At 42.2% G+C, this 12,231-nt stretch overlaps 1 protein-coding gene across 3 annotated transcripts in view; it reads left to right on the top strand.

Annotated features, from left to right (window-relative positions):
- LOC135558640 (tyrosine-protein kinase Fes/Fps-like) overlaps positions 1-12,231 on the top strand; it is a 29,495-nt gene that overhangs the window by 2,581 nt on the left and 14,683 nt on the right. For all 3 annotated transcript variants that reach the window (XM_064992613.1, XM_064992622.1, XM_064992603.1), the window contains exons 3-9: positions 606-779; positions 5,413-5,509; positions 5,785-5,968; positions 7,775-7,912; positions 8,023-8,142; positions 10,142-10,264; positions 11,743-11,938. In XM_064992613.1, coding sequence (XP_064848685.1) covers positions 606-779; positions 5,413-5,509; positions 5,785-5,968; positions 7,775-7,912; positions 8,023-8,142; positions 10,142-10,264; positions 11,743-11,938 — 1,032 coding nt within the window. The remainder of the gene's footprint in view (positions 1-605; positions 780-5,412; positions 5,510-5,784; positions 5,969-7,774; positions 7,913-8,022; positions 8,143-10,141; positions 10,265-11,742; positions 11,939-12,231) is intronic.

Genomic DNA, 12,231 nt, shown 5'->3' with positions numbered 1-12,231 from the left:
AGGGTCTAAGCTACAACATAAGCCAAAACAAAAAAACAGCGTAATTTACTTGTTTGTCGGTAATTGACGTTAAAGGGTTTAAGTAAGTAAGTTTCCTATGGAAGATTGACAGTATAATTTAAAACAACTGTCACTATCAAACCCAACCGTTCATATTTGACAACCCTGTTTACATGTTTTAATTATGTCAAACTCAACCGTTGATCTTTTCCAGTGATTAAGGCATGTACAGTGTGCCTCATGGTAGGGTGGGGTAGGCAAAATGGGTTGACTTTGAGCACATCTCCTAAATATTTTGGCATTCCGGTCCAAAAAGTCCCTTTCTGACCACTTACTTCTACCATGGGCAAATATGAATGGGAACTTTCATTCAGTGATTGAAATCAAATGGAATGACCCCTACACTATATCAGTGGGTTTTAGCAAGCTCACTGGTTTAGACATTAGACCACATCCACCCCCAGCTGCAAAGTGGACTTGACATTTCAACAGTATTGATGATTGAGCATTACGTTTGATCAGTAGATGGCGATACGCAGAGTATTCTCTTTATTAATTCGGTCTCTTTCTCTCTCTCTCTCTCTCTCTTCCTCTTCCTCTTTCAGTCGTGGGGTGTGCTGGTGGCTCAGACTGAGAGTTTGAGTCGTGTGATGCGGCGGCAGTCTGAGGACCTGCAGGTTGGGCCTCTCAGCAAACTGACCCTGCTGATCAGAGACAAGCAGCAGCTCAGGAAGACCTACGCAGAGCAGTGGAGCCAGCTCAGCCAGGAGCTCAGCAGGGTCAGACACACACACACGACTACACACATACACACAAACAGATGAACATATCACTCTGTAAAACTCAATTTGCCCTGATAAATATTACCAGGCACTTTGTAGTCCTCCACCAAACACCTTGTCAGTTTGCTTTCAAAATGGGAAGTAGCTTCCACTTTCACATGCTGGCTTTCAGCTATATGCTTGTGCTGGAGAAATATGCAGTAGCCTACAGTGTTGAAAAAAAAATCACACAAATTTACTGAGAGGGATGCTATTTCTGAGTCTTGTTTGTACATTTCCTTGCAAAAGTATTCATCACCTGTAACGGTTCTCGTCCGTCGAAGGAGACGCGGACCAAAATACAGCGTGGTGGTTATTCATGTTCTTTAATGAAAAGGAACTCGACATGAAATAACTAACAATACAAAAACAACAAACGGACCGTGAAAACCTATACAGCCTATCTGGTGACAACAGAGACAGGAACAATCACCCACGAAATACTCAAAGAATATGGCTGCCTAAATATGGTTCCCAATCAGAGACAACGATAAACACCTGCCTCTGATTGAGAACCACTCCAGACAGCCATAGACTATGCTAGATACCCCCACTAAGCCACACACCCAACACCTAACAACACCCCAAGACAAAACACACCACAATAAACCCGTCACACCCCGGCCTGACCAAATAAATAAAGACAAACACAATATACTACGACCAGGGCGTGACATCACCCTTGGCGTTTTTCCTATTTTGTTGCATTACAACCTGTAATTTAAATAGATTTTGGAGGGGATTTCAGGTAATGGACATACACAAAATAGTCCAAATTGGTGAAGTGAAAAAAATTACAACTGAAAAGTGGTGCGTGCATATGTATTCACCCCCTTTGCTATGAAGTCCCTAAATAAGAGCTGGTGCAACCAATTAACCCACTGTTCCTAGGCCGTAATTGAAAATAATAATTTGTTCTTAATTGACTTGCCTGGTAATTTTTTTTTAAGTGTCACATGATCTCAGTATATATACACTTGTTCTTAAAGGCCTCAGAGTCCGCACCACCACTAAGCAAGGGGCACCACCAGCAAGCGTCACCATGAAGACCAAGGAGCTCTCCAAACACGTCAGGGACAAAATTGTGAAGAAGTACAGATCAGGGTTGGGTTATAAAAAATATCTGAAACTTTGAACATCCCACGGAGCACCATTAAATCCATTAATAAAAAATGGAAAGAATATGGCACCATAACAAACCTGCCAATAGAGGGCCACCCTCCAAAACTCACGGACCAGGCAAGGAGGGCATTAATCAGAGCGGCAACAAAGAAACCAAAGATAACCCTGAAGGAGCTGCAAAGCTCCACAGTGGAGATTGTAGTATCTGTCCATAGTACAACTTTAAGCCGTACACTCCACAGAGCTGGGCTTTATGGAAGAGTGGCCAGAAAAAATCCATTGCTTAAAGACAAAAAAGAAGCAAACAGGTTTGGTGTTCACCAAAGGGCATGTGGGAGACTCCGCAAACATATGGAAGAAGGTACTCTGGGCAGATGAGACTAAAATTGAGCTTTTTGGCCATCAAGAATAACGCTAGGTCTGGCTCAAACCCAACACCTCTCATCACCCCGAGAACAATCATCCCCACAGTAAAGTATGGTGGTGGCAGCATCATGCTGTGAGAATGTTTTTCATCCGCAGGGACTGGGAAACTGGTCAGAATTGAAGGAATGATGGATGGTGCTAAATACAGGAATATTCTTGAGGGAAACCTGCTTCAGTATTCCAAGAAATTTTAGACTGGGATGGAGGTTCACCTTCCAGCAGGACAATGACCCTAAGCATACTGCTAAAGCAACACTCGAGTGGTTTAAGGGAAATTTAAATGTTTTGGAATGGCCTAGTCAAATCCCAAACCTCAATCCAATTGAGAAACTGTAGTATGACTTAAAGATTGCTGTACACCAAGTTATCTGTTTTTTTGTGTGTTATTTCTTGTTTGTTTCACAATAAAAACATATTTTGCATCTTCAAATTGGTATGTTGTGTAAATCAAATGATAACCCCCCCAAAATCTATTCTAATTCCAGGTTGTAAGGCAACAAAATAGGAAAAATGCCAAGGGGGTGAATACTTTCCCTAGCCACTGTAGCTCATATTGTATTTGGTTTGTTTGTTATGAGTTCTGATGATTTCTTTGGTTACCACTCTATTTTAGAGACAGTATACATCTCTATGTAGAGCCTTTTGCCACTGATCTTGTCAAACAGGAAATGTACAAATAACAATCAAAGATCCTATAACACAAAGGGCTATTACTGTAAGACTATTAATATGACTATTATAAAGGCGCATTGTGCCGAAAGACCTTATGTAGGAATACTGTTATCACCTGAAACAAACAGTCAAAACAGACGGTCACCTAATCTCTGAAATATGATGTGCTTAATATGAAGATCATGGCATAGTTTGCAAAGAAAGCTGTTTTAAACTTTGGGCTTGAAATAGTTAAATGAATCACAAATGTGTGAATTTAATGCATTTCCTTTTCACCGGTGTGAATATGCAGCAGGCGCTCCTCTTTGAGATGCAGAGCTGCACAGTTATTGTAACTTCATTAACAGACAGCACTCAGTTGAAATGAAAGCCAATGGGCTGTAACTGAGTTTGGCCATTGTTGTCTAATTGAGAATTGCTCTTGCATAGCAAATGCATTTTGATGAACAAAAGCCATCAGGGACTTTAATATGACAATAGTTTTTGCCCTTTCCGTGATTTATATCATTACCATATTACGGCGAGCAAATTATGTGTTAATCTTTAATGAATTCCTGGGTTTATGGGTTGCAGTTCGTACGTTTCCTGGGTCAGGTTTTGCCTTAGTACCTTGTACAGTGCACTACAAACAAGTCACAGGCCTAATGCAGACATCCTCTGCACTTTGGTAGTGCAAGGTATAATTAACCTTTTGTAAACTTGTGTGAAACGTCACAGCACAGTTGAAAAATATATGGCAACTAGAAATCAACTGGATGGTGTTCAGAGATAGATGGGAGGGGTTGAGTGGAGTTGAAGGATGGTATTAAAACAAACAAGATAACTACTGTAAAATATACTGTGTCCGTAAATCAATCAATCAATCAAATATATGTCACAAAGTGCTATACAGAAACCCAGCCAAAAATCCTAAATGGCAAGCAATGCAGTTGTAGAAGCACGGTGGCTAGGAAAAACTCCCTAGAAAGGCAGGTATCTAGGATGAAAGTGGAAATGATGCAGACAATTACATTGATGGAAGCTAGAATCTATCTGTAATATTAAAGCTGATCTACCCCCTTAAAAAATATATATATATAGTTATAATTAACCTTAGGTCAGTGGTCACCAACCGGTCGAACACAATTGAATGGTCGATCTCAAGGCATTCCTCATCAATCACCAAACATTTCTGTAAATAAAACTACGATAAAGCCTTGTTCCTATTTTTATTTTTGTGCTGTTGGTGGTAGGTGCACTTCATTCAGCAGCCCCAGTCCCGGGAAGGCAAAGTGTTTCCATTTTGAACCATTTGAAGGTAGAACTAGAGAGCAAATCAAGTGCACCAGAGTCTTCACAGACAGGTTGATACCGTGAAATGTAAAAACTTTTAAAACGATGGCTATGAAGACTCAATGAGTACAGCAAAGAGCTGCTGTTTTCATGAGTAAGTTCTTGTATAAGTTGCTATTCAGCACTGTCAACACTTTGTTCAACACTTTTATAAGCCATAAAATACACTTTCTTCCTAATTCCACTCATGCTACAAACAGCACTGCAGCTGCAATGAATGAGTGTAGCAAATTTTCGATAAGCTTGCATTGTTGTTATTATTAGCGGCTTGTGTCTTTTTTTAATATCAAGGAATATTTAACTTTCTCTGGTCATAGGAAGAACAACAAGAATTGGTACATGAGGCAGAAATAATGCAGTGTGACTTGAGTTTTGCTATCAGCTAGAAGACTGTTCTCTTTTCTCAGCGGAGGGACCACTGCTCCCTCCCTCTACTCAGACTGACCATCAGATGCAGGCCATTAGTCCAGTAATAAATATATAATAATATTATGTTCACTCAGCTCACCGCCTCACAAGTACTACATCAAATGATCTATTACCAGTGTGATCATATACCTACATTTTTTAAATATAATTTCAAACATTTCTGAGAAGAACATAATTGGCAGGGCATTTCAAGCATAGCCAATATGCAGTGATAATGTATTGGGCCATCCAAGCCTACTGCACAAACATCATTGCTACAGAACTGTTTTTAATTGGTTAATGTAGGCTTGTGTTTTTTAAGTCATGTTTAAAAACATTTTGTAACATGCATGCTCAACTTTTTGACTCAGAAAGTGATCTTGACTCAGAAAAGGTTGGTGACCACTGCCTTAGATGGTGGCTTATGGAAATGTTAAGGGTAAAAAAATGGAGTCAAACCAGTTTCTGTTACCAGGGCCTCTCTGACGTCACCGACCACTTCCTGTGTGCTTCTACTTCTGAGTTGAGAGGTGTTGGGATACAGACCTGTAGGGTCTTCATCCCTTTTGTTCTTCAGTTTATGCACCTTGTTTGGATGAGGTAACACTAATATACCCTTTCCATTTGTCAGGTGACCCAGACAGAGCTGGAGAGGCTGAAGGCCAGCTATAGACAGCTGGTGAGGGATGCAGCGCAGGCAAAGAGGAAGTACCAGGAGGCCAGTAAAGGTGGGGAAGCTCACTCTGTCTGGCTCTGTCTCATTTCTCCAAACAGCACAGACACACTCTCACTTTGACTGGCTGAAAGGATTACATTCTGGACAACAGATGATCATTACCTCCTGATAGTTCTGTTTAGGCAACTGGTGTCCTAATGATTCACCAAATTAACACAGTTGATCATATTAGTAGTGACTATTTGTCATGTGTATTGTTTTTCTATTCTATGCTACATTTGTGTGTGTTCTACGGATATATATATATTGTGTCTTATGTTTGTTTAGATAAAGAGCGTGAGCGTGCAAGGGAGCGCTATGTGAAGGCTACTCTGAGGCTCCATGAGCTCCATAATGAGTATGTGCTGTCAGTCAGAGCAGCCCAGGTGTACCATCAGCACCACTACAGCCAGGCCCAACCTGCCCTGCTCATGGCACTACAGAGCCTACAGCAGGAGATGGTACTCGTACTGTAAGTGTGTGTGTGTGTGTGTGTGTGTGTGTGTGTGTGTGTGTGTGTGTGTGTGTGTGTGTGTGTGTGTGTGTGTGTGTGTGTGTGTGTGTGTGTGTGTGTGTGTGTGTGTGTGTGTGTGTGTGTGTGTGTGTGTGGGAAAAGCACAACTCTGTCAGTGATGAGATCATATTGCGTGTGTGTCCACCATGGTAGGAAAGTACTGTGACTATGGTCATCCTATTGTTACACTGCATGGTTTTGTATCTCACCTAATATACTTCCCTTTTGATAAGAATTCAAGCACTCTCATGGGAAGTTTGATATAATAGTTTTTGGCTGTTGTTCAAACCCACATAATGTAATCAATACTGGCCCTGGAGACCCACAGTGTGTTTCAGCCCAGTACTATACATACAGTGCCTTCAGAAAGTACTCAGACCCCTTGACTTTTTCTACATTTTGTTACGTTACAGCCTTATTCTAAAATGGATTAAATAAAACAATTTCTTCAGCAATCTACACACAATACCCCATAATGACAAAGCGAAAACTGTTTTTTTAAATAAATTTTTGCACAATTAAAACAAACTGAAATACCTTATTTAGATAAATATTCAGACCCTTTGCTATGAGACTCGAAATTGAGCTCAGGTGCATCCTGTTTCCATTGATCTTCCTTGAGATGTTTCTACAACTTGATTGGAGTCCACCTGCGGTAAATTCAATTGATTGGACATGATTCGGAAAGGCGCACACACCTGTCTATATAAGGTCCCACAGTTGACAGTGCATGTCAGAGGAAAGCCATGGGGTCGAAGGAATTGTCCGTAGAGCTCTGAGACAGGATTGTGTTGGCACAGATCTGGGGAAGGCTACCAAAACATTTATGCAGCATTGAAGGTCCCCAAGAACACAGTTGCCTCCATCATAATTGGAAGAAGTTCGGAACCGCCAAGATTCTTCCTAAAGCTGGCCGCCTGTCCAAACTGAGCAATCGGGGGTGAAGCGTGGTGGCAGCATCATGCTGTGGGGATGTTTTTCAGCAGCAGGGACTGGGACACTCGTCAGGGTTTGAGGAAAAGATGAACGGATCAAAGTACACAGAGATCCTTGATGAAAATGTGCTCTAGAGGGCTCAGGATCACAAACTGGGGTGAATGTTCACCTTCCAACAGGACAACGACCCTAAGCACACAGCCAAGACAACTCAGGAGTGGCTTCAGGACAAGTCTCTGAATGTCCTTTAGTGGCCCGGCCTTGAACCCAATCGAACATGTCTGGAGAGACCTGAAAATAGCTGTGCAGCGACACTCCCCATCCAGCCTGACAGAGCTTGAGCGGATCTGCTGAGAAGAATCTGAGAAACCCCCCAAATACAGGTGTGCCAAGCTTGTAGCGTCATACCCAAGAAGACTCGAGCCTGTAATCGCTGCCAAAGGTGCTTCAACAAAGTACTGAGGAAAGGGTCTGAATACTGATGTAAATGTGATATTTCAGTTTTTTTTTCTTTTATGAATTAGCTCTAAACAGTTGTTGCTTTGTCATTATGGTGTATTGTGTGTAGATTGATGAGGGGAGAAACAATTTAAACAATTTTAGAATAAGGCTGTAACCTGACAAAATGTGGAGAAATGTAAGGGGTCTGAATACTTTCCGAAGACACTGACCTATTTAATAACGGATCATCAAGCCTTTGATTAGATGAAGCAGGTACGTTAGTGCTGAGCTAGAAAAAATCCTGCACACCCAGTGGGTCCCCAGACCAGGGTTGAATAATACTGCCCTGACCTCTACCAGACCTTTGACTTTTTCCCTGTAACCCAGGAAGGAGATCCTGCAGGAGTACTATGACATGTCCAGTATGCTCCAACAGGAGGTGGTATCTGTCCACGAGGAGATGTCTACTGCTCTGAAGGCCATAGAGCCACACAAAGAGTATGAGAGTTTCATCCATCAGAACAGGTATTCAACTGCAAGTTGCTCTAGATAAGAGAATCTGCTGAATGACTAAAAGGTAAATATGCTGATCTTAGTGCAGTCAAGAGGCTGAAAGTTTCACCATGTGTGTTCAGGTCTGTAGGGGAGGTTCCGGTGTGTGTTGAGTTTGACTCTGGTCTTCTGGAGAACACAGATCGACTAAAGACTGGAGAGCTGGAACTAAATGAGCTTACAGTGGAGGGGATCCAGCACAGGTTAGTTTATACGCACACACAGACACAGAGCAATCAAAAAGTATTCAGACCCCTTGACTTCTCCCCCATTTTGTTAAGATACAGCCTTATTCTAAAATGTATTCATTATTTTTTCCCCTCATCAATCTACATACAATTCCCCATAATGACACAGTGAAAATAGGTTTAAAAAAAAATTGCACATTTATAAAAACAGAAATACGTTATTTAAATAAGAATTCAGAACTTTTGCTATGAGACTCGAAATTGAGATCAGGTGCACCCTTTTTCCATTGATCATCTTTGAGATGTTTCTACAACTTGATTGGATTCCACCTGTGGAATCAATTGAATTTATTGGACATTATTTGGAAAGGCACACACCTGTCTATACAGTATAAGATCACACAGTTGGCAGTGCATGTCAGAGAAAAACCAAGCCAACAAATTGTCCATAGAGCCCCGAGACAGGATTATGTCGAGGCACAGATCTGGGGAAGGCTACCAAAACATTTCTGCAACTTTGAAGGTCCCCAAGAACAGTGGCCTCCATCATTCTTAAATGGAAGAAGTTTGGAACCACCAAGACTCTACCCAGAGCTGGCCACTCAGCCAAACTGAGCAATCAGGGAATAAGGGTCATGGTCAGGGAGGTGACCAAGAACCCGATGGTCACTCTGACAGAGCTCCGGAGTTCCTCCATGGAGATTGGAGAACCCTCCAGAAGGAGAATTATCTCTGCAGCGCTCCACCAATCAAGCCTTTATGGTAGAATGGCCAGACGGAAGACACTCCTCAGTAAAAGGCACATGACAGCCCGCTTGGAGTTTGCCAAAAGGCACCTAAAGATTCAGATCATGAGAAACAAGATTCTCTGGCCTGATGAAACCAAGATTGAACTCTTTGGCCTGAAGCATGATGGTGGGAGCATCGAGCAGCATGGACTGGGAGACTAGTTAGGATTGAGGGAAAGATGAACAGAGCAAAGTACTGAGAGATCCTTGATGGAAACCTGCTCCAGACCACTCAGGACCTCTGACTGAGGCGAAGGTTCACCTTCCAACAGGACAACTACCTTAAGCACACAGCCAAGACATTGCAGCAGTGGCTTTGGGACAAGTCTGAATGTCCTGGAGTGGCCCAGCCAGAGCCCGGACTTGAACCCAATCCAACATCTCTGGAGAGACCTGTAAATAGCTGTGCAGCGATTCTCCCCATCCAGCCTGACAGAGCTTGAGAGGATCTGCAGAGAAGAATGGAAGAAACTCCCCAAATACAGGTGTGCCAAGCTTGTAGCGTCATACCAAGGAAGACTCAAGGCTGTCGTCGCTGCCAAAGGGGCTTCAACAGAGTACTGATTAAGGGTATGAATACTTATGTACAGTGGCGCAAAAAGGTATTTAGTCAGCCACCAATTGTGCAAGTTCTCCCACTTAAAAAGATGAGAGGCCTGTAATTTTCTTCATAGGTACACTTCAACTATGACAGACAAAATGAGAAAAAAAATCCAGAAAAACACATTGTAGGATTTTTATTGAATTTATTTGCAAATTATGATGGAAAATAAGTATTTGGTCAATAACAAAAGTTTATCTCAATACTTTGTTATATACCCTTTGTTGGCAATGACAGAGGTCAAACGTTTTCTGTAAGTCTTCACAAGGTTTTCACACACTTTTCACACACTTTTGGCCCATTCCTCCATGCAGATCTCCTCTAGAGCAGTGATGTTTTGGGGCTATTTTATTTATCAAAATAGTTTTAAAAAATACCTGTAACGAGTAGATGTGTCCAAAATTTTGACTGGTACTATATATATATAACACACACACACACACACACACACACACACACACACACACACACACACACACACACACACACACACACACACACACACACACACACGCGCGCACACACACACACACATTGCACGCGCTCACACACACACTCTCAACACCAACAACACATTTCACCCCTTTGTCCCCCTTCTCTCCCCATGTCTCTCCCCCTCTACCAGGTTGACTGTAGTGGAAGAGGAACTGCTGTCTCTTGCTGGTAATGTGGTTTCCCAACAGGCCTCAGTCAACCAACTGGAGTTGGAGCTGGAGGCAGAGGAAGAGGGCATCAAACGGGGTCAGAGGTGAGGTGATATCCACATGTACAGGAAGGTCCAACTTTACATGGGCAAGCATACTTGGTAAGCACTTAGGCAGATGTAGTGTAATTAGATAGTACTTACAGCTGTTATACCTGATAATATGATAATTTATCTTGGGTAAACAGAATATAATTATATGTCGATGGTCTGAACCAGGATAAAGTTGGCTCTGGCTGCACCAAACCACTGTCTTCACCAACACTGACTAGAAAAAAAAAGAGTAATGATTTTTGGCTTTGATCTGCATCATATCTGTGCAGTGTGTAGGTATTTTTGCAGTGTTGACCTCCTCTCAACGGTGGTGTTCATCTGCAGGCAGTCTCCTATCAGAGTAGTTTAGTCTGCTCTCCTCTCTGCTATGGCTGACTAAGCTGGCTGCTCTCTGGGGGACAGACTCACTATGCCTTATGAATATAACATGGTGATATGAGGAGACTTTTCAAGCTTCTCCTCTCATTTGTCTTGGTTTAGATGCCTGTCCGCTGTTATTAGACGTTACTAATAAGCTCTTCGTGCATAGATGGAGCAGCTGTGTTGACTTACACTAGCCTAATGTTCACTGGTGCCGAGGGAAACATGCCTCTCCTTGAAGAGTCATGGGTTTCATGAAACACTTTGGAAATCAACAGATACAGACAGTGCTTCCTGGATTAGTAAATAACTATTTTACCCAAGTGGTGATGTTAGTTGATGTAGCAGTGTAATATTTGAAAGTTAAGTAAGGAAGAATTCTGTCCACAAATATACCCACATATCTATTATATTGTCAAATGTTTATGATTAGTGAATGCCATCATGTATTTGATTTGTTAGATACTCCCTATTAGCTGAAATAAATATTTTTACAAAGCTATTTTAGCTATCGCACTAGCTGTTTGGCTCAAACAGATTCACAAATCATGGGAATTTGTCACACTATGAAGACGTCTCCCTAGAAGGCTCGTGCCTGGTCTGGTCTGCTCCCGCCATGGCTAAAGCCAGTGTGAGAAACGTGCTAACAAACATTTGTGCTTTGAACTAAATAAATACTGCACTCTGACCCACAAAACCTCCTCACTAGATTCATGATAGTGTTGTTAGACAAAGTAAGGAAAGTGAACTTCAAACCTGATGTAGTTTTATTGGAATTTGCAGCTGTTGTTGAGTAATACATCTGCTATCTTCTGACATGACTTACGGCATCTTTAACCCTACTTCTCCCATATAGAATATCTCAATTAAACTATACTGTTGGTGAGTGCCCTGCTGAAGTGATATGGCTAAGGTGTAGGAGATTGGCCAGTGAACCAGCATTCTTGTGTAAAACCATTGGGCATGTCAGTTATGCTGTAAATATATTGACAGTGAGGCGACAGTCAATGGAATTGTTGCTATATGTTGTAATGGAAACACATTGTTCCAACAGTATCATCACAATGCTTTAATTGATGAGCTGACAGGCTGCTTCTCTCTCTCTGCAGGGTTTACCAGTTCAGTAAGAGACATGCGCTGGAGGAGAGCCGACAGCAGGTGATGCTGTCCCTGGGAGCTAGAACCAGGCTGGAGGCACAGAGGTTGCTGCTGAAGGGGAAGCTGGAATGGCTGGGATCCAGTGAACCCCCTCCTGCCTTGGGGCTGGAAGAGGACCGTATCTCCCTGTCCTCCATCACCTCTAGTGTAGGTCTCTCTCTCTCCCTCTCTCTCCCTCTCTCTCTCTCTCTCTCAGACACACACACACACACCCTCTGCATATCTGATCCCCGCCTCTCATCTGAAATAGATACCATGCTTCCTGTGGTTGAGATGATCTCTGTCCCTTGTGTCTGTTTCATTGTCTTGTCTCGTATGGGAACCTGACCTGTGATTGCACTCATTGTGTAAGATGTTGTAAAACATGACGTTATTGGCTCTTTTTCGTTTCTAGTCTTCCATTGTGTGTTCAGAGTTCAGGTTCTACTCATTCATTACAG

This window comes from Oncorhynchus masou, chromosome 2 (genome assembly GCF_036934945.1).
Source record: "Oncorhynchus masou masou isolate Uvic2021 chromosome 2, UVic_Omas_1.1, whole genome shotgun sequence".
Taxonomy (NCBI): Eukaryota; Metazoa; Chordata; class Actinopteri; order Salmoniformes; family Salmonidae; genus Oncorhynchus; species Oncorhynchus masou.
This window is presented reverse-complemented; position numbering and strand designations above follow the sequence as displayed.